Below are 24,223 nucleotides of genomic sequence, written 5' to 3'. Positions count from 1 at the left end.
AAATATTGTTGTATTTGTAAAAGTTCACATGTCTGTCATTTTCTGCTCTGCTGCCACCTCCAAACTGATCTTCCAAAACCCATGCGATGGGCTCTGTGCTTTCTGGAATGGAGCACTTTCTTCCATCTTATTTTCAACCTTTTCTCTTCAGTCCTTTCTTCCAGTTTCTACTTCTTGTTCTAAAAAGTTAATCACATTACATCTAGTGTGTAGATTGATTGTCCTACTAGTCCAGGAACCTTCCCAGACCATAACTCTTTTCCTGGACTCTACTGTTCTAAATGTATTCTGTCTCTCTTTAGAATTAAAAACTCCTTGAGGGCAGGTTCTGTCTTGCTTTTTGAATTTTTATCACAAGTGTTTGGTGTACTGTAAGACAATAAGGACAGCTAGACAGTACAGTGGATACTATATCAGAAGATTTATCATCCTGAATTCAAATCTAGCCTTTGAGATTTACTGTGTGACCTTATACAAATCACTCACCCTGTTTGCTTCAGTTTCTTCATATGGAAAATGAATTGGAGGAAAAAATGGCAAACATTTTAGTATCTTTGTCAAGAAAATCCCAAATGGGGTCACAAAGAGGCTGAAACAATTGAACAGTAGCAAAATAAAGAAAACAGGGATAAGGAGTGGATCTATGATTCCACTGGCATTGGGAAGTCCCTAGAATCTATAATCTTCAAAAATTGCCTAAACCTCTGAGAGCTAAAATGAATTCCCACAACCATAGAGCCATCATATGTGAGTGACCTAAGTTAATCTCAGGTTTTTCTGGCTGTGAAGTCAGTTCTCTTCCTACTGTACCAAGATTGTCTCTTATAAATGACTACTCCCTAAAAGCATGCCATATTACAATTTAATTTCCCTAAAATCCTATTATGTTAGTTTATACCTTGCATGTCCTTATATCTCCCCAAATACTAAGCATTTAATTCATTCTATATGTAAGAATACTTTGAATTATATACATTCTTGATCAAGTATAAAAAATTAATAATTCCAGCTCTTTGAGTTCATTCTTTGAGCAGTGAACAGTTTGTTCATGCTGATCCTAGAAATATTTCAAATCCCTGGTGACTTTATATCTAATTTAATCTTCTTAAAGCCCTTGAGATCAAGATGGACTTGATGTTGTGCAATAGATAGAAAACTTTGAAATTGAGTAAAGTGATTCTAGAAACTATTGAAAGATTCCAATTTGAACAGATTGTAAATAAAAAGATTTGAAAGACTAATTAAGCAAATTTAAATGCAAATACGAGCCTCTAATTAGTTCATAAGGATGCCTATAAGTCATACATTGACTTAAATTTCAAAATGTAAAATTATTCATGTTTTATTGTATTTTAATATTTTGTTAAATATTTCCCAGTTACAATTAAATCTAGTTTGAGCAACACTTAAGAATGTTGTGGGCCATGTTTGACACCTCTGTGAAAGATATTCCATTTTCTGTGTCTGATTTTTTACTGTTCAACACATTTCCTTAAAGACAACCTGGATCAGGCAGAATATTGTACAACATATTAATTCATAATTTCCCCTAACTTTCAATATTTTTACCCTAAAATAAGACAGAGAGGTGTGGGGAATTGTGTGAGTTCTGTGGTGCATCCCTTTACTTGGCAACCATTTTTAATTTTTGAAATTCTCGCCAATATTTAGTAAAGAGCATAAACTCATCCAGTTATCCAAGAATCTATATCAAAGAAGGCACCTTGGAAGTTATTTAGTTCAACCTGTCCATTTTACAGATGAGAAAACTAAAACCCAACGAGGTGAAATATACTGGACCACCAGAATCTGAACCCAGTTCTCCTGACTCTAAACCCAGTGGAAGACCTAATTTTGAATTCTGCCTTTCCATTTACTGTGTGATTATGGGCAAAAAACTGAGCCTCCCTTGACCTCATTTTTCTCATCTGTAAAATGGAGATATTGGAATCAGTTTTAAGGTCCCTTCCTCCTTTAAAATGAAGATTTCTCTAAGCTGGTCACAAAGAAAAGAACTGAGATGGATGGGTGGAAGGTACAGGAAAGCAGATTTTGTCTTCTTCACAATAAGAACTGTCCAAATGTACAATGACTGTTTCATAAAGTAATGGGTTCCCTGATCTTTGAAGTAATCAACTTGAGAGCCACTTCTCAGTGATGTTGTAGTGAACAATCACTCTTCAGTTAAGAATTGAGCTGGGTGACCTCTAGGAATTTCTCCTACTTCTAACATCTCACGATCTCAGCACAAGCAGAATAAATAGGGGTAGCAGAAACATTTTCACACTTCATATGTCATGACAAGAAAATAGTATAGCAGAGACAACCCCATTTTTATCTGAGTAGGCTCTGTATAGGCATAAAAGGCATTAAAATCACAAGCTCCATCTTGCACACACTTTCTAACAGTGAAGGTTTATAAAGTGCCCGGATCCCTTGCTCTGTGAGTTTATAATGATGATAAATAGCTGCAGCAGGTGACTCCCTACTCATTTGCAGCTGTCCCTAATTAAACTGGGATACATCTCCTGACAATGTCAGAACTGTAAAGTAATTCCAGTCACTGGCCTCCTCAACATCTGTGCTGAAATGAAATAATATTTGGCAGTAACAAGGAGTCACTGAAACTAAATAAACAAGCCTTTTCAAGACTGCATAAAAGTCAGGAACATAATAATATTTGACAGGGATTAAGACCTCTTTGGGGGTTTGAGGAAGTTTCAGGAGCAGCAATAATAAATACATGGTAGGTAAAACAAAGATTCATGTTATAACAGACATGTGTAATTTGAAATATGATAAATTTCCCGAGGGAGATGTGTATTTTGGATGTCTAACCTGAATATGTCAAAAAAAAAAAAAAAAAGCACAAGAGTACATGCTAGAAACCTTTTGCTGCAATCACTCTTTGAGGAAGTTGAAAAAAGCAAATCTTCCTGTGGTAGCAAATAATAGCATGGTGTGGTGAAAAGAGTACTGTCTGGTGGAAATGTAAGGTCAATGTGTGCCCCAGTTTTGCCTTTTTCTTGTTGTGTAACTTTGAATAGATTGTTTAGCTTTTCCGAGTCCCAGTTTGTTCATCTTTATAATGGGAAGAATGAATAAATGGATGAAAAATCATTTATTAAGCACTTATTAGATTCCAAGCAATGTGCTAAGGTAGCCTGAGATAAAATTAATAATAATAATAATCCAAAGACAATTCCTGTCTTCAAAGAATTTATATACTAATAGGGTAGACAACACACAAAACCGAATAATGGTCAGATAGGGCCAATTTGGTTTGGAAAGTGACAATGATGTAGTAGAGTCATAAGGGAGCATATTGACACTTCCTTTCCAAGAGTAATGACAAAACTGACTTAATGATAGTTCCAGAATTGGAAATGGGATGGGGAAGAATGATGTTTGCACTACCTACCATGCAGAGATGGGTGAGAAAAACCTATGGTTGACCCAAAGGATGTGAGCCTACAGCCCATACCTATGTGTAACTGGTAGGATAATGGCATCCTCTACAGTAATAGGCAAGTTAGAAAGGAGAGTTTCTGGGAAAGATAATGAGTTCCGTTTTTTTTTTTTGTTTTTTGTTTTTTGTTTTGACATGCTTTAAGATGTATACAGCATATCCGTTTCCTAATGTCGAACAAAGTATACTTCCTCCACCCAACTCTATATTTCAAATAATTCTTTTCAATTTATTTTCCTCTTTTAAAAATATTCTCTCCCAGTCTAGTTACAGATGGGACTATGTCTTCCTTGCCCCTCCTCCTCATCTGTCCTTTGTGATTCTCTTCTCTATGATGTGCTAATTTACTTTATCTCTCTGTAAAGCCCCCAAATTCTTTCTTTATTCTTTTAATCTATTCTAAAATCTTATCTCACATCCATGGGCTACAAAAAAATACAATTGCCTTATTTTATTTTCTACATCCATATATACATTCTCTATACACGAACATATAAACATATATGCATATGTACACACATGCATATGTACATATATGTATACACACATACATATATATGAAGACAATTTTGCTCCCTGCATATTCCTATTCATAAAATAACACAATGATAGATCTCTCTTTCTTCACATTTCCAGTCCCCTTTTCCTCTGTTTTTCTTCCTTTCTCTCATTTAGGGTTTTTTGGGGGAAGGGGAACTTTCTCATGAACCCCAATTCCAGAAGTATTAGTTCTCAAAGGAGGCAGTGTTGTGTTATGGAAATCACTGTTCTATTCACAAATCCTATTCCAACTTCCTGCCCTTTCATTAAACCACTTTACCACCATCTAAGACAAGTGAATCTTATCTCTGCATCTATCTTCCTTTAGCAACTATGAACACTAGATACTTCTCATGTACTCCATCTCTTGGGATGATCCTGGGAAATACAACTCATGCCAAAAGAAAGCAGAGAGTACTGCCCTGCCTGAGTTGCCCATTCCATTTGATTGAAAATCATTATGACGATTACCACAATATTCCTTACCCAATTCATATGAACACATTTCAAGGGCTTCTATCCATTTTCCTATCTAAGGTAAGACCTGGTTACCATTCTTCTCTCAGTCCCCACCCCACCTCCTCAAAAACCTCTTCCCTCCACTATTTTTCCTCTGTTATCCCAAATCTTTTCCCAGCCACCCTTGGGATAGTTACAAACTAGGCAGGTCGGGAATGGTGAGCGAGCATCTGCTGTTATATCAACAAACTTTGCCCTTTTGACATGCGAAGGGGCAGGAAATCTAATGTATAGATAAGTAATTAAATCCTCTCTAATTTAGAGAAAAAACAAAAGACCAACAAAGTTATAAGGACACTTTATCATGAATTTAGAACTAGTTTGTCCTTTCCAAATAAATTATTAATGAAGGTTAACAAATTTGATAGAAATCTTATTAATTTTAATCTACCAATTAAGGTGGAGAGAATTTTTAAAATTCATTATTGTCAACCTAGAAAATCATGAACACTTTATTCATCTTTTGTTATTCTTGTTTAGTTGATTAATCTTCTCTGATTCTTTATGATTCCATGGATCACACAGGTCATGGGATTTTCTTGACAAAGATACTGACGTGTTTTGCCATTTTCTTCTCCACTGGATTAGTTCATATGGGTAGTAAGTGTCTGAGGCTTAAGGTGAACTTAAATTTTACTGATTCCAGGACCAGTGCTCTATAAATGGAGTCATCTAACTGCCCTTTATTATTATCCAGTAATAATTAAAATTGTGACCCTTAAAATGCAAACTTGAAATAGACCAGTTAATGCAGTTTTGGAAAGAGCTTGTCATTTATGATTTCTACTTTGAAGAAACCTACCTTGATGCTAGTATTGTTCTTACTAAAAGGATGAATGAGAAGTGAGGTCTCCTATAGAGTGAAATTGAGTGGATGTGAATTCTAATAATAAGTAAGCATGAGAATAAGGATAGAACAGTCAAATTACAACCTACTAAATATTTTTTATCCCTACCTCCATAATCCCCCAAGCAAGTGGCAAGAGAGGAAAGCAGGTAAATACATTAAAAAAATAAAAGTTTTACAGAAACACAAAAGGATAAGTGATCACTGCAGCATCCCTAAATTTCAAATAATAGGGGACTCACAGCTGAATGAATCAATTATTCTACTTTGGAACTCGTGTTACTGGAAATGCTAAGTATACTATAGTCCACAAGACCATTTAGTCTATTGTAATTATTGGCTATTGTCTTTTAAGTTAGGGTAGTTAGGTGACACAGTAGATTGGAGTGCCATATTGGAGTAGGGGAGAATCATTTTCCTGAATTCAAATCTAGCCTCATACACTATTAGCTATGTGATCTTGGGCAAGTCAGTTAACCCAGTTTCCCTCAGTTTTCTCATTTGTAAAATGAGCTGACAAAGGAAATGGCAAAGTACTACAATATCTCTGCCAACAAAATCCCCATGGATTCATGGAGAGTTGGACAAGACTGAAAACAATAACAAAAAGCTATATTTAGTGATAAGATTTAGATTTAGATTTAAGAGGACTTAACAACATTAAGTTGAACCATTTTCAAGTGTTTGCAGTAAGTAGGCATGATCTAAACCATTGAAAAATGAAATTACCAAACATATTATGTGGTTTGGGATTTTATTTCATAGTTTCTGGCCACTTCTTGATCTATTGAACCCAAATTTGGGTTACCCAGTCCCCATTTTCTATAGAAGTAAGAATCATAGAATCATAGATTTAGAGGTGGAAAGGACATTAGACATCATTGAGTCCAAATTCCTTCATTTTATAGATAAGGAAACAGGCCCAGAAAGATTGAGTTAACTTGCCCAGTGTTCCTGACTCTAGATACAGTACACCATGATGTCTTCTTCTGTCTAAGACCCTAGTTATCCCCAGATGCTATGAAATGAACATGAAGCACACCTGCTTTTTTGTAAGGCATTTGATGGTGTGTCATGTTATCCTTGTGGACAAAAAAGAAGAGATGTAAGCTACAGGATAACACATTTAGGTGAATAAAGAGCATGCTGGATTACTAGACAGAGAGGATAATTCTAAATATATTTATATTAGGGAGTGGATCTCTACTAGAAGCACCCAAGTATCTACCCTTGGTTTTTTACGTACTTTATTATTGTTGTTGTTATCAACAACTTGGATGAGGTACATTTGCTGGTGACAAAGATCTTTGTAAAATTGGGTGGGAAAAACACGGTTCCAGGGGTAAGAAAACCATGATTTGTCTTAATTTGAATTTCATTCTTCAAAAAATAGAGGAAGTAATAAAGAAAATGATATTCTCTATCATTTCCTGACCAATAAGGGAGAATTCTTGCTGATGTAGAAATTCTGGGTGGAAGAAAATGACAGCTCCATAAGACTCCATGATAGAGAAAAGAAAAACTAGGCAAAATGACATGTAGCTCAGCTCTGGAAAGAAAATATTTCAGTGTTTAAAGGAAATATAAGTATCTAAGAAGGAAATATAAGGTCTAGAATTATACAGAAGTATTAGCTCAAGAGGGATAGAAATTTCCCCAAAATTAAATTATCAAGACACAAATAATGACCTCTGAGGAAAAATAAGGAAAGCTGTCTAAAGAGATGAATATTGATGCATATGAAACTCAAACAGTTCTTTTTTAAAGAAGACACATATATAGTATTGAAGTGAGGAGTAAGATATGGAATTTATTTCTTTGGCTTCAATTATTCTCTTTATGTAAATGATCCCCAAATTTATATCCAACTCAAATATCTCTCTTGAACTCTAGGTTTGTATCACCAATGAAATGCCTGCTGAATATTTTCACCTACATGTCCCATTTAATTAAATATATCCAAAGGGGAACCTCATTACCTTCCTTCATTTCTTTCAACTTCCCAATTTCTGTGGAGAGCACCTCCATCTTTTCATTGACTTTGGTTCATAGCCTTGGAGACAACCCTCTTCTTATCCCTTATGCTCAACCATTCACTCTCTTCATTAAACAAATATTTATTAGAAACCCATTTTTATGTAATCATATCAATTAGCGAGTACTTATTAGATGCCTAATATGTGTCTGGCACTGAATGAGTGCTGGGAGTGCCAAGACAAACAAACCAGGTCCTGCCTGGAAAGAAGTAGCTTCTTTTCCATTGAGAGATAAATATCTAATTGTAGTATAAACCAATTAGACACAATTTGTTCCCTAAAAGCATCATCACCTTCCTGCTTCCTTCACACCTGTACTTCCACATTGTTCTCTGTATCCATAATTTTCTCCCTCCTTTTTCACCTCTTTGAGTGAATCCTTTAATACTTTAATGCTCAGATTGACAAAAATCTCCCTAATCTCCCTTTTGATAACAGACTTTTCTTCTTTGGGTATCATGTGGGAACTTTTCTGCACCTTTCTAATATTCATACCATGCAATTCAACATTTGCCAATCATTGGTGTGCATTATAGTTATCTGTATTCATGTTTTGTCTTCTTACTGGATTGTAAGCTCAATCACTGAGGGGATAAGGTTTTATATAAACTTTCTAACTTTATCAGGCCTAACACAATGTACTGAGGAGAGAGAGAATAAGAAAGAAAGACACACACAAATTCACACAGAGGAGGGGGAGAGGGAGGGAAGGAGGAAGGGAGAGAGAGAGAGAAAAAAAGAGAGGGTGGGGAGTGAGGGAGGGAGGGAGAGAGGAGAAGGAGAAGAAGAAGTAGAAGAAGGAAGAGGAGGAGAAGGAGAAAGAAGAGGAGAAGGAGGAAGATGAGAAGGAGGAGGAGGACGAAGAGGAAGGGGAGGAAGAGGAGGAAGAGGAGGAGGATGAGGAAGAGAAGGAAGAACAAGAAGAAGAGAAGGAGAAAAGAACAAGAGAAGAACAAGAAAAGAGAAATGGAGGGGGAGGTGGTAGAAAGAGACAGAGACAAAGGCAGAGACAGAGACAGAGACAGAAATGCACACAGAGAGACACACAGAGAAAGATAAAGAGAGAGAAAGGAAGAGAGGGAAAGAGCCAGAGACAGACAGCAGAAACAGAGACTGAGATAGAAGGGAGTGACTACAAGATTAATACTCTTGTAAAGTGGAGAAAATGAAGAAGACCCTCACACTGGGTGTAACTCTTATATGGAAAGCCATACACAAGAGTTACAAAAGATAGGTATGGATGGGTGATGATCTCCATTGATATCAAATATTTCAAAATCCAAGATCCCAAATCCATTTTCATATTTGATTATTAATGTTGTTCTTGTATTTGGACTCATACACATGTACACATACACATATCCTTCTTGTTACCAAATCTTGACCCCGTTCTCATAATCAGACCATGGGCCTCTTCCTGACACTGCAGAACAACCTGGATCATTAGTGTTGACATTCATTGATTTGGACCAATCCAGTAACATCTGAATGCCCTCTTCTGACATAAGTTCTTATTTTTGTTTTGTTTTGCTTTATAGATATCCTTCCTTTCTTACTTCTACAAAGTTTTTCTGCATAATTTATACTTGTAATACTTTTCTTCCTTCTTCATTTCTAGTCAATGATTCCTTCCTTTCTTGTAGTCTACAACTGCACATTCTCTTTGAAACAAGATTTTTCCATACAGGTCCCTAATCATTCTTAAAGCAGACTGGAGTAGGTTTGATATTACTGGCTTTTTCACAACTTGTGATTTTACATTTATATATATCAAGTTGTATTAATTGGTTCCAGATTAAAATCATTCCACTGGATCCCATTTTGGGGGGTTACTATTTTGATAGAAGTTTTAACTGTGGTTGCTAAGAGTCCTGGGGCAGACCTCTGCTGGTCTCTAGGCATTTCTTCACAATTGATGTGGAATGGAAAAAGATATACATATGCTGTTATTCACTTTACTCTTTTTAGGTCTGTACTGGCAGTAATATCTTCAAAGAATTTCAACAAGTTCCTAAAACATGACCTTCCCTTCCAGAAAATCATGTTAGCTAGGCTTGCCTGACTCAAGCTTTGCTTTCCTAAGCATCATTTTTTTCCATTTTTCTAAGCATCCTTTTTCTTGATCTCTTGCAGCAGTTTTTAATACTTTCCCTATAAGTAAAGTTAAACTAACTGGCCTGTAATTTCCTGGTGTGTCCCTAAGCTCTCTCTGAAATAATGACATTATGTTGGCTATTTTCCAGTTCTTCCAAGTATTTTTTTTTGTTTTAAAATGCAGAATTGGAAATACAAGAGAAAGTTTCCTGTCTCCCTTTTCCTTAGTCTTTTCCAGGACATACTACATGGGCTGGCCCCCATGGATTAACCATTTTAATAATTTCATACTGCTTAAATATTTTTACAAATTATTTATTCTTATTGCTAAAACATGATATTTGACCATTTTTCATTTTGACAAGGGACACCCCCCAAATAAGTAGAAACTTCTATTTGTACTGCAAAGACTGTCAATGTGAACGGAATTTCCCAAACTAATTTGGGAATGCTTTAGAATTTGAAATATATTGACAGGCTCCATAAATCTTAGTTCAGGGGGCCCTGCCTGAGATAAAGGGAAGCTGGAGAAATTCTGGGTTAAAATAAAGGAAATTAAGTCAATTTTCATACAAAACATCATTGCACATGATAAATGGTTATGATATATACATTATTTCATATTGACTGTTTTGGAGGTAAAGCTATCGCTAGCATGGACAGTTTCTTAATGAATCCCTATGGACACCATGTGGAACACCAACAGTTTGGGAACAGCTGAATTAGGGACATTGTTCAAGGAATGAAACATTAGCAATCTGTTCAAGAGAGGCAACAAGTTAATAAAATGTCTTCTGTATTGTGAATTGTTGCAAACAATATATGAAGAAAGGAACTTGGATACATGCAAATATGAGATAGTGGAAAGAACATTGAACTGGCAGAAGGAGAACCAGGTGACAGCGCCAACTGGCCCCTTGTGACTGTGTAATATTGGGCAAATTTCATCTCACTGGACCTCATTTTCCACATCTGTAAAAGAAGATGGTTGGACTAGTTGACCTCAAAATTCTCTTCTGGCTCTGAGATTCTGTGAGCTATGGTCTGTTCACTTTATTTCTAGGTAATATGAAAAGAAGAAAAATAAAATGTCTGGGAAGCTAATGACAATTCAATGTAACAATACCAAATAGCATCTATAAGACAGTGAAAACAAATTAGAAATGAAGATGCAATATTTGCAGCTTATAGTACTTAGCTTGGATTTATCTCAATACTCCCAGGATGAATATCTTAAACAATTTTCTTAAATCAGTCATTCAATTATGAAATAACTTCAGAGAAGAGGTATTCCCATTAAGAACTTTAAGCCAAACTGGGTCAAGTGGGGATGGGAGAAAAACATACATAGATATATGTACACATTTACATAAGCACATATATTTTTATATTTACATATATGTGCATATATATGTTCCATTTCCTTACTGATAAGTGTTAAAGAGAAACTTTAGTGATAAATTTATAATCTGCATGTTATAAATATGATCTGTAATATATAATGTAATGTAATATATAAATATATTACATTACATTATATAATATACATTTTATATATATGCAGACTTCTGTAATATATAAATATGTAATATATTGTATAATATGCATTATATATATATGCATTCAAATTAGTTACTGTTAAAGAAATTTATATAATAATAAACACTAATATAGTTTTTACTATGTGGCAGACACTGTTAAAATACTTTATAATTATTCTCTCTCTTTATTCTCACAACAGTCCTGGGTGGAGCTATTATTATCTTCATTATACATATGAGGAAACTGAGGCAAAACTGGATCAAATGACTTGCCCAGAGTCTCACAGCTAGCAAATGTTTGAGGATGGATTTGGATTCAAGTCTTCCTGATTCCAGGCCTGGTAGTCTATGCATTACATCACCTAACTGCCTTTGTATATGTCTATTGCATGAAATTTGTGGGGATCATTGCTATATATAGTTGTTTTTTGTTTTAGATAGAGGTATTTTTGGTCATTGATGTGCTTCTGGTTCCTTCTCACCTTGAGATTTCATTATTCTATGATATATTTATATATATATATATATATGAGAATATTCATATAAATTATATATATGTGTATGTACACACAACACATATATACATTATTTCATTCTTTGTATTTATATCACCAACATTTATTTAGTACAGTGCTTGACAAATAGTAAGTACCTAATAAATGTTGATATATTGATATATTTGCAAATAAGCATCACAAATAATCCTTCTCAAATGTGGATAAATATTTCCAGTTATAAAATAAGATAGATTGTTCATTTCAACTTCAGATAAGCAAACTCCCGTGCAAATGAGACATCCTATAGTTTTCTCCAACTTTCTAATTCAATGGCTTTCAAGTTCCTCAAAGCTGTGTATCTGAAAAGTCCCCAACATGTTTCATCGTGTGATTCATGTAATTTCACACATGACTTCTTATTTATTTATTTATTTTTGACTGAGGCAATCAGGGCAATTATTTGCCCAGGATGCCCCAGCTAGGAAGTATTAAGTGTCTGAGGACAGATTTGAACTCAGGTCCTCCTGACTTCAGGACTAGTGCTCTATCCAATGGCTTAATATTTTCAATGTTGAGCTTCTTTCAAAGAAAAATGATATTTTAGCTGGTTCTAAGTAACATATATATGTATATACACATGCACATTTATATGCTTCCCATGTACACATATATATCCTCTCTCTATAGCATATATCTATATCTATCTATCTATTTATCTATCTATATCCTCTATATAAGTTAATGTGGTAAGCATTTGAGAGCTTAACATATACTCTGGAGGTATATATTGATTTATGGCAGGAAAGAATCATATAAATTATCTAGTTCAACCTGTTATTTTACATATAGGGAAACTGAGGTCTTCAAAATTACAATGACTTGTTTAAGACCAAACAGATAGTAAAGAGAACTGGAATTTGGACACTCATCTTTAGCTTCAAATTCTGTATTCTTTCTTCTCTTATCATTCTGTCAACAAGGATATTACAGCCTAGTTCAGGAAGATCAGATACAAATACATAAATAACAATAATGCAAGATAAATACATAAGAGAAGTACAAAGTGCTAAAAATTTAGAGGAAGGAGAGAGGCTTTTTTTGGTTGCGGGATTAGATGAGGCTTATCAGAGACACTGGCATTGAACCAGGCTTTGAAGGATGACTAGAATTTTAATAAGGAGAGACCGGATAAGAGGAATAGCAGAATGTACTTTAGGCAGAGAAAACAACATATCACTACAGATTTTTACAAAATATTTAGAATGTACCTGTTTTTTGCCAGGTGTTTTCCTGACAACAATTCCTTGAGTTAGACAGAATTAGTACTCAAAGTTTATGAGTAGGAAAACTGATGCTAAGACCTTAGATAACTTTCCCATGATTACACAATTGCCATTAAAAGTTGGTGGGAGGATTTAAATCTAGGTCTCCTGACAGGCAATAAATAAAGAGAAATATATCCATATATACATATTTAAGGAATATAAGTTAGGAGACTTTATAGGGACTAAAGAAAATGTTAGACAACTTAGACAACTATTCTATAATTTAATCTTACAGAGTCATTTAAAGGAGAAGTGTCAAGGATACATAATATTTCTTTGTGTGGCCCAGATTAAATGTTTTGATAAATGAGTATTTCTCTCTTGTATTTAATAACTAATTATTGTATTAGAACCAAGTTTTCCCCCCTTTTCTTCTTCCTCATCCAGAAATCAACCATTGGGAAATCTCTTTTAAAGATATTCCCAGGCTAACATCTAATCAGACAGTAAAAAATTCTAAGTTTCGTTTCGGCTAATGAGTGTTTTTCTATGCATTGTATTTGCCCAGACAGATCTGGGGAAATGTTGATTTTTCTCTGTTAAGACAGATGATATGGAAATTGATGTCTCTTTGATCAAGACTGGAATGATCCAAGTCACATACCCCAAGACCCTCATTTTAACATGGTCCACTTTCCATTGGGTTAACCAACCACAGTTGGTTGCTACCTTTCAGGAACACGTGTTCTTTGAAGAGTGTATAAACTTTGAGCCTGCTATTATGATGAGTCTTTGGTATAAAAGAGATGGTTAAATGATCATTCTTTTATTATTCTAACCTTATTAATAAAATGATTAAATTATGCAGAAATTATTTTTCTCAGAGGTTTTCAACCATCACAATGTAAATGAGAAATATTTAACAAAATAAAAACAAATACAATAAAAGAGAGATAATATGCATTTTAAAACTAAGTCAACATGTTGTCCAGTGTTCCACATGTAGGGATTAGTAGCCCTCATTTTTATTTTAGTTTGAGGCCCTGGCTTAGAGAACTTAGAAGTAAAGTTATTTGTCCATTGTTACAAAGCCAGTACTCAGGGCAGGAAATGAATGTAAATATTTCAGACTCCAAGACCAATTCTCTCTTCCACCATGTTGTCTTTCCTGCCGTCATATAATTTTCTGCTTCTAAAATGTGATAGGCTGGGGAACAAGATGTTTGATTTAATTCAACAAGCTTTATTAAGTGCATACAATGTGCAAGACATTATGTTTGTTGGAATTGTGTTTAAAACAAGAATAGTCTGAGTGAAGACCTAAGGGATTTTCCTATGAATAAAGTGCCTGAGTTTTGAACATGTTTCTACAACATCTGTTTGAGGTCATACCATACATGCTCTTTTCCTTAAGTCCCTTTTGTATATCAGAGCTGAACTTTATTTATTGACTTTGATCCCCAAGAATTAACCTTTTTCTACTTTCCTGCCACAGACGTTAGATTTCCTTGTGGCTTTTTCTGAATGTGGCTTTTTCTGAATAACCTAATTATTTCATTTGTTTTGCCTGTTGGGATCTCATTTATTATTAAATGGTGCTCTGGATAGGTGAGATGGTTATATAAGTGATCCCCAGGTAAATGGGGGATTATTATAAAATAATATTGGATATAAATTATTATCCTTGCAGAGTTCATATTTTAATTTGAATTGCTTTCTTTCAGTAATAAGTAATTTATATGATTACATTATTGATTGGATAGAAATAGATCGCCTCTGTGATTCCTTGAAATTCTGAAATTCTTGTTAATTTGGTCAGCTAACCAGACAAAAAAAATTGTTTAGTTTAACAAAAGAAAAAAATTGGTGGTCCAACTAGTTTGAGCAAATATCCATCCAAGAATTTCTAATGCTCTGAAGCATGATATGGAGAGTGCTATCTTTGCTTCCCTTACAATTTTCCTCCAGACAGAAAAGTGTGGAAGTGATTTAATTCAGACTCCAAATATGTAAGTTATCACTACATAAAGAAGACAATGTTGATGAAATATATGAAAATCAAAATTAGAATTAAATATACTTTATGCTGCAGTATTCACTCAAAAGGCTATCCATTTAGCCATGTGTGGTAATATTATAGTCAATAACTGGCACCAAAGACTATACCATTGATTTGAATCCATGTTATTTGAAGAATCATAGATTGAGGGAATGACTTTAAATTATATATAGGGCAGAACATTCTTGAGGCAGAACTGACCTCCAAGTTATTAGATGGACGAGAATACTTATTTTTATCAATGGGACAGGATCCCCTTGATTCAAAACTGACTGATTTCTTTAAAAAATCATATCTCTTTCATTACCTTCAGAGACAATACTCCACTCTAGTCAAGACTTGGAAAAATGTTCTATTGGAAAAAGGTGTCCCATGTTATTTTTCTTACTTCTCTCTTTGCCAATGTTTACACCTCCCTAAATTCAGAGGTAGCTTCTCCCAGAAATTACATCTGCTGGAAAATCTGATCTCATTAATGGGACATGGTCACTGTCAGCAACTCCATGTTTTCTGAGGTGATATCTCAGAAGAAATTATAGAAGGGCTACTAATCAAGAGAGATGTTGCTTATTGCTGGACCTGCCTGTGAATATGGATTTTTCTTTTATATTTCTTACTGATTTTACTCACAGAATATTCCATGACATTAATGAATATCTTGTGCACCCAAGGTCCAATTCATGCCTCATTCTTTATTCTTCTGGAATCGTTCAGAGAAGGGTATGTGAGAGGGTCAGGGAGGTTCACTGCCCAAATGTTCCAATGGAAGGGCCTGGTAGAACCAGATGTGAAATGGACCTCCCCAGAGTGAAGAATATGCAATTGAGGAGAGCCATGGCACATATTTGAGGCTAAAGTTTTTCAAAAGTAGATTTGGGTTTGCCATGATGTGATATTCCACATCCAAGTCAAAAAGTCTGTTGGGATTATATGTCAAAACATGCATGCTATCATTTCTGCTTTTAAAAGAGCATCTTTGAAGTAGAAAGCAGCTTTCAGTAGGCTAATGAGTCCCAGGATAAGGAATTGGGCACTGCTTCTTATAGTGTGTTCTGTTTTAGAAAGAAAATTCCAAATCATTTAAATTCAGGTATCAAACAAAACTCCAGCCACAGTTCAAACACTTGATTAACTCTTTATAACAAAAAATCCAAGGTGTATTACATATCTCCATCAATTTAGAATAAGTTCATTTCCATTATGAGAAATATTCAAAGAGAGTTAAAAGATGTATTATATATCTCCATCAATTTAGAATAAGTTCATTTCCATTATGAGAAATATTCAAAGAGAATTAATACTATAAAATTCACAATCCCATCAATATTTTTCTTTTGTTCTGTTATTATAGTACCCCTTCTGGGATTTTCTTGGCAAAGATATTGAAGTGGTATGTCATTCTTTTTCCAGATTATTTTACTGATATAGAAACTGATATAGGGTTAAGTGTCTTGCCCAGAATCACACACAATGGTAAATAAATACAAAAGAACACATTAAGGTAGAATTGAGCAATTCATACAAAAGGACTGCAACTAAAAAAAAAAACTCAAAAAATGAATTTAAATAAAAAGAACTCTGTTTTAAAATCTCCCAAGACCTGAGACACATTTAAGAAAGTTTATTAGTCATCACTAGTCCAAAATACAAATAAATTCTTTTTAGAAGAATCCAAAAATCTTTATGCCCTAGGTTCACAGGAACATAAAACCTTGCTTGAGAAATTTTTAAGCAATCTTCTAATTAATCACAAGATTTTATAGCCTCTCACAGGCTGTAAGTTAAACTTTAACAAGGCAGGGCTAAAGGAAATCCTGGTGCATTGAGCATGGCTGGGTCAACCAAACCAGACCTTTATGTCGAGCAGCTGCTAGAGGCAAAATGGGCCATGAATCTAGAAGGTGACATTTTAATTCTTACACTGATGAAAGGGGGGAGGTAAAACATGCAAATAGCTTACAAACTGATGAGAAAGCAATCTGCAAGCAAAATATTTCTACAGGGCTTGAAAATAATTACATAGTATGATGGATGGGAAGAGCTCTGGCATTAGAATCAGGATCTTGGTTCATATTCCATTTCTGACAATACCTGATGCAACTATAGATAAGTAAAAGTCTCAGTTTCCTCATCTGTAAAATTAAAGATTTGGATCAGCTACATACCAAGGTTCCTTAAAAAGGAATTGTGATCTTTGTGAAAATAATACTATGTGGCTTTTTCGCTCTCTTATAATAAGTTCTCCTCTTCAGGAATTTTACGTAAGAGAAGTAGCCCCAAAACTATAGACACAACTCCTATTTAATTTTTAGAAATAACAATAATACTTCAATGATTTTAAATATTTAGAGGTACTTTGTTTTCCTTTATTTCCTTTACCCTTAAGGGAACTCTGAAAGAAAATAACATCTAATGAAAAGAAAGGTTAGTAGGATAAGTAGCTAGGATACAATACACACATATATGAATATATACATGCATGTGATATATTATTAACATATATTATAATAAATTCTCTATATAAAATTCTCTATATAAAACATATCTTCCACATATATAACACATATTAATTCCCCCATACATATGCACACTAGAGAATACCCCAATAAGAGAACAGATCATCCTGACCACTAATTACCAGTAGGGAAACTGGAAACTAGTTGGGGTAAGCCAATCCGGCTGTTTAAAACAAAGATGGAAATGGGTTTTCATTCAGCTCATTTGGGCTTGCCTGGTGGCATTTTAAGATCAGAAGTTGGGAAGAAACCACTTTGTTGTCAGTGATTAAATTGGGGGATAGACTGTGACATCATTTTAAAAATAATAAGAACCTTTTCAGTAAGTATTTTCACCAACCTCATAATACAAGGGTACAGATGTGCCATTTTTCTTTCCTTTTGGGGGTGGAGGTGGAGGAGGTGAAGTGATCTGTAAGACAAGGAAAAAATTTTAAAATGAACCAGAAGTATGGATGAAAAGAAAGATCTGCTTTTTATAGTCAGAGAACTGAGGGATTTTTGCTTTATCATTTTTGGCCTTTTGGGATCATTCAGTGGCTCAAACAATTGAGAGAAGGAAACTTATTCTGAGATATTTGTATAGCAGAGCATTATCCTGGAAAAGTATATAAATTCCCAAATGAAACATTACAAAAAAGAGTGGCAATAATTTATTGTGGAGTATCAAAATTTTGAAGCAGAATATGGAAGTGTCTTCTGAGTGAGCCAGAAGAAGAGAAACTGGCAGTCCCTCCCAACAACGACACCAGCTTTGGGGCTCAAATATCAACAATTATCCAGAACTTTCTGGAAGCCATTGAAGGGTATGAAGAATTCATCCACTTGTGTAGGAGATGGGGAAGGTGGTCTCCTTTCTCAGGCTTAATAGATTGTAGTCACAGAATGTAGTCACAAATGATGAGGTTTTAATGTGTTAACAAGGTATCACATGCTGTGATCCCTTTATGAGATGAGAACACCTCTCCAATTCCAGAAGGGAACAAATGATTCACTGAGCAAACAAATTGGCCACACTCTTGGGGACTTTAAATAGCTAAGCCCTGGATGGATTTCAACAGTGTAAAAGTAGGAGAGATTACAAGCCATGAGTTGCTTGTTCCTTTCTCATTATCCTCTGCCTCCATTTGCCATGTAACTTTAAAGGGAAGCTTCCAATAGGACTCATAAGTTTGTAGGGGCTAGAGTTTCCCCCCCGACTCTGCTTTATTTATTAAAAGAATCCATGTGGTTGGAAATGTTTCAATGTAGTGTGCTTTCTAGAGCCCCCAAATTGGGGTGCCAAAATATACTATGCTTTCTAGAGCCTCTATGCTGGGATGCCAAAATATACCATCCAGACTAGCTCTCTGGAAGATCTCAGGAACAGCCTGACCAGTAAGAGAAACTACTAGGCCAACACATTTGCTAAACTCTGTTTCTCCCTTCTGCTTTATTATTTTATACAATGGGAAACATTGTTCATTATTTAGTGTTTTTTAAATTTTGCTGACAGCTAATTTCTATTTTAAATTATGTTTTTCTACATAAAAATAATTTTTAATTGTGCCATGAGTTGGTATTTTTATAATAGAGTGTGGGTAATTGGATTTGTGTATAACTTAAATTGTATCCTATTCAACTGTCTGGAAAGCTCCTTTTCAGCTTGAAAAAGAATCACCTGATGGTGAATTTCAATTTTCTCATCTGTAAAATAATAGCAACCTCTTCATAGAGTTATTGTGAAGGTCAAATAAGACAATAATGATAAAGTAATCAACATAGTCCTGATGCAAAGTAAGTGCTACATGAATTTTAGCTATTACCTTTATTACTGTTACCATTGTTATATTAAATTCAAATACCATAATTTGTTTAGTCAATCAATAATGGATTGACATCCACTTTATTTCCAGGTCTTTCTTACAACAAAAGTGACTATAAAGACATGCTTGCACTTATGGGTTTTCTTTTTTTCTTTATTGTTTGGCTATGCCTACAGTCTGCATTGCCCCTACCTGGATTGTCACAATTTGGGGTTTTTCAGTTGTGCAAGTGCTTTATTAATGGCTCTTGCATCTATGAAAGTGCTTTAGGTATATTTATACCTAAAGCAAGAAAAACTATTGCTTCTGGCATCTTTCTAAATGCCCTAAGTGTGCCAAGAATATTTCAGCCAGCAAAGGTTCTGCAGATAAGAAGTCTAGCTGCTGCTAGTGATAGCAACTTTCTTTTCTTATTGTAAATAGAATTGTTTGTGCCATAACTTTATGACTCTATGAGGTTTTTCTTGAACATTTACCATTGCTACTGAAGTGATAAAAAGTTATCAGAAGACATAATATAAAATAAATTTGAAAGAGCATAATTGTAAAAATAGGGATTTGGTGACAGTTCAATTGACCTGAAGAAATCAAATGAGACATCCATCACAGGTTACAAAGGTTTTGCTGTTTTATTCTACATGAACAGCTTCATAGGCTCAAGGAAATACAATACAAAGTCATAAATGAACGAGTGATTTGGGGGAACATTATATTTTATAGCTCAGGACAGATGGAGGACTAGAGGAACAGGATCTAGAGAATAACAAAGATATGTATTGAGACCTTGAGACTGTCCCAAAGATAGAGAAACCTGAGTTTCCCATCAAGCTTGAAGTACTAACAACAAAAAAGCCAGATGAGCTCCAGCTCCTCATCATTCTATACTTAACGACAGTCTTAAGTTCCAAAAAGGTTTTTCTGTCTTTAAAGATGCTAACTAACCAGTTTGGAAGACTGACCTGACCACAATTTTTACTTTAGCAATTCCTGGGGAATAATCTAGTCTAGGTTTTACATCACAGTCCATAAATGGTGTGCTTTATGGTAGGTATAGAGGCACCTACAAGGGAGAATACAGGGAACTTCTGACAGGAGACATCCTGTGTTGTTCTATCATTTGAGTTAGAGCAGACTCTTTCCATTGGCAGACGAGCCAGAACTAGCTGTGTTTTTAAAAAATACAAGACTGGAACTGTCTTGCTCTCTCTTTCTAGAAATGTTCAGAGGATAAAAATCTCTGAAAAGCACTAGTATTATAAATTAATCTGGGCAGGTGGAGAAGGGTAACCTTCCCTATTGTTTCCTTTTAGGCTCCATGGCCCAGAGAATTATAATTGGGATTTTATTCTGTTTCATTATCCTTTCTTTCAATTCTAGGCACCAGTGGTAGAATCTCTGGACACTGGGAGTTTGAATCATATTGTTTCTAGAGGCAGGATTTTGGGATGGATGTTGCTGGTAGTTCAACAGGGAATCCAGGGAAACTAAGGTGCTAGGATACAAACCTAGGGAGCTTTGGACTTTGAGCTTGCTATATACAAACTGAGTTAATCACTAAACCTCATCCCTTTTTTCTCTTGAAACTGTAGTAATGTTAAGGGGAATTATATCCCAGAGATACTGGACAGGGTGGTGGTATATTTGTTCTTGCTATATCTTTGAAGAAAATATTCTTTTGTAAAAGCTTATTTGGTTGTTAAGTACTTGAACTACAATGTAGGAGACCCTTAAAATGGGGAAAACATCACTGGCAGAGGTTGAGTTCAATAGCAGAGAGACGAGGCAACCCTGATGGTTTTTAGGTATTAGGGAGAGGCCAGGGCAGCTTCTGCTACACTGTAGTTGCGAGTTGTGTGCATTTTCTTCCACAAAATGTGACCATATATGTTAAAATAAAAATCAATCCTATGAATAACAAAAACCTTGCTTTTCAAATTTTATAGAGTATTATACAGTTCCAATATACCTGTCTTCCTCCTTTCTCTACAATAATTGCTATCTTTTCCCCCTACTCCCAAACAATTTTTTTTTTTTTTTACAAATCTAATGAGTGTGATGTTGGATAACACCCAAGGTTGTTTTTATTTATATTTCTCTTATAATAAGTATTTTGAAGCATTTTTAATATGGTAGTTAATTACTTTCCTTCTTTTGGAAATTTCTTGTTTGTATTCTTTGATTATCTTTTTTTTTTTTAAATAATTTTTTATTCATAGAACGCATGCCAGGGTAATTTTTTACAGCATTATCCCTTGCATTCATTTCTGTTCCGATTTTCCCCCTCCCTCCCTCCACCCCTTCCCCCCAGATGGCAAGAGTCCTTTACATGTTGAATGGGTTGCAGTATATCCTAGATACAACATATGTGTGCAGAACCAAACAGTTTTCTTGTTGCACAGGGAGAATTGAATTCAGAAGGTATAAATAAACCGGGAGGAAAAACAAAAATACAAGCAGTTTATATTCATTTCCAGTGTTCTTTCTCTGGGTGTAGCTGCTTCTGTCCATCTTTGATCAATTAAGGCTCTCTTTATCAAAGAGGTCCACTTCCATCAGAATACATCCTTAAACAGTATCATTGTTGAGGTATATAATGATCTCCTGGTTCTGCTCATTTCACTTAGTATCAGTTCATGTAAGTCTCGCCAGTCCTCTCTGTATTCATCCTGCTGGTCGTTCCTTACAGAACAATAATATTACATAACGTTCATATACCACAATTTTACTCAACCATTCTCCAATTGATGGACATCTTTGATTATCTTTTGAAAATAGTGTCTAAATTTCTTGATGGGATGTAAACAAAATTGTACATTTTATACTTTGTGATTATTTACTATTATTTACTTCATCATAAAGCATTGTTCTATCCACAAATGTAAAATTTTTCTTTTTCTCCTATTATTTAATTTTTTTTTTTATGATATGCTCTTTTGTTGTGCCACAGTTCTCTTTAACTGTCCTGATTCAGTTTCCCTATACTAGTTTCCCTGCACTAGTCCTGACTGAGTTTCCCTGAATTGTTCTATCTTGGTTTTCTTAACTGTTCTGCCTCAGCCCCTTAGTTGTAAAACCCTGCTCTGGTCCATTGAGTTAGGACCATTTGCTAAGGTTATAAATTGTCAATGTAAGACTCAAGATAAGAGGGGGAGATCAGACTTCCTGATTCTTTCTGTCCTCAAGAATTTACACTATCCCTCTAAAATATTCCAAGAGATAAGACTATCCCGGATACCTCATTGACATCTTTACTTCTGTTTATTCAGACATCCTGACTCTGGCTTTTAGTAAGAATTTATGGCCTCCCCCCCATCCTGACAAAGCCAAATGGGTCTGTGAAGAAGTTTCCCACTTCTGTCCCCTTCTTTGTAACTTCCTACTCTCAGTGTTCTGACTCTGCCCCTGCCTTGGTCTATCCCTGGAGCTGAGCCATGTGGCTATATATGTCATTAAGAACTCACATTCATCGCTGGATATTTTGAGATGAGCCTCCTGTCCAATCAATTATGCTCTCCAATTAATAAAATATTAAAAACTCTCTAATCTCTTTCCTGCCTCAGTTTCTCCAGCATTACACTTATATATCTAGTTCATGTATATTTTTGGAACTTAGTGGGATATATTACATTACTTGATTGTCTCAATTTAATTGCTTTCAGACTATATCCAAGAGTTCTCATAACTTTTTTGTTGAATAGTAAGTCCTTACCTTGTTATTTGGAATATAGATTTTAAAATTTAAAAATTTCTATTTTTGATTTTATGATTTATTTTGAGGTTCAATTCATTAACTTTGTTTTGTATTCTTTTATTGGTGAAATTGTTTAGAGGTATACATTTTCCCCAAAGTCTACTTCAGTTACATTATGAAAATTCTGGTATATTGTTTAATTGCTATTGTTTTCTTTAATGAAACTACCTATTATTTCTATGATAATAGAAATTCTTTGATTCTTTGATTCAACTATATGTTCTATGTAATTAAAGTATTTGGTCTCTGTAAGATCTTTATGATTATATTTTAAAATTTTTTTATTGTGTTGTTGTATATTTTAATGTGAGCCAGTTGAGGAGTGAGATAATTAAAAAAACATTTTTTTGACTCTGCAATGTTTAGCACAGTGCTTCACTCATAGTGCTTAACAAATTTTATGGACTGGACTATAGAAATTCTGCTTAACATTTCTGTTTTCATGTTTTTGCTTAAAAGGATTTTATGGGACTTCCGGTTAAGATGGCGGAGAGGAGGCTCACAGCTGCATAAGCTCCACGCTTTCTCTCACTATCCATTCCATTACAAGCCTCTGAATTAATGCTTGACTGAAAAAAACCCACATATAGTTACCAAGAGAAGCCATCCTTGAGATCCGCCAAGAAAGGTCTGTCTTTACTGGAGGGCTGGGACGGTTTTAGATCGGGTGCAGGCTGAGGGCAGCAGCAGTGAGAGCACGGGAGCAGACTGGAGAGGGGGTGGGGAGTGATCACAGCCGTCTCTGCGGGGAGAGCTTCGCTACAGGTTTGGATACTTTGCTCCGGCAGCAAGTCAGCAGCCCAGCAGAGAAGCTAAAAACACCGGGGTGAAGAATACAACCCCAAACAGCTGGAGTCTCTCAGGACCTGGCCGCCCCCCCTTCCCCCCCCACAGTGACTCAGCACGCTCTGGGATCTCAGAGCGCAGGCGCAGCACAGTCCTGCTAGTGCCTCACTGCTGCCCCCTGCAGTCTGGAGAGGAAGCTCGGTAACATACCCAGCCCCTCCCCCAAAGAAAGACTCCAGTTTTCTCTGTTTTTCTTTGGTAGTTTGTCTTTGATTATTAGACAGAATGAGCAAGAAGCTGAAGAGGACTTTAACCCTTGACAGCTTCTATACAGATAGAGAGCACACTCTAAATCCTGAGGAGACTAAAAACAGGCAGTCCCCAGGTGAATCCCCAAAGGAGGAGATCATCTGTTCCTCAGCACAGATGAACCTCATAGAAGTGATTAAAAAGGCTCTCACAAGGGAGCTAGAAGAAAAATGGGAAAAGCAGAGTGAG

At 35.2% G+C, this 24,223-nt stretch overlaps 1 protein-coding gene across 1 annotated transcript in view; it reads right to left on the bottom strand.

The window, feature by feature from the left end:
* Positions 1 to 24,223, bottom strand: part of SPAG17 (sperm associated antigen 17) — a 249,501-nt gene that overhangs the window by 180,302 nt on the left and 44,976 nt on the right. Inside the window, 1 exon segment of the mRNA XM_051992887.1 lies at positions 17,724 to 17,795. Coding sequence (XP_051848847.1) covers positions 17,724 to 17,795 — 72 coding nt within the window.

This window comes from Antechinus flavipes, chromosome 4, assembly GCF_016432865.1.
Source record: "Antechinus flavipes isolate AdamAnt ecotype Samford, QLD, Australia chromosome 4, AdamAnt_v2, whole genome shotgun sequence".
Classification (NCBI taxonomy): Eukaryota; Metazoa; Chordata; class Mammalia; order Dasyuromorphia; family Dasyuridae; genus Antechinus; species Antechinus flavipes.
The sequence above is the reverse complement of the archived record's forward strand: the minus strand, read 5'-3'. Positions and strand labels throughout refer to the sequence as shown.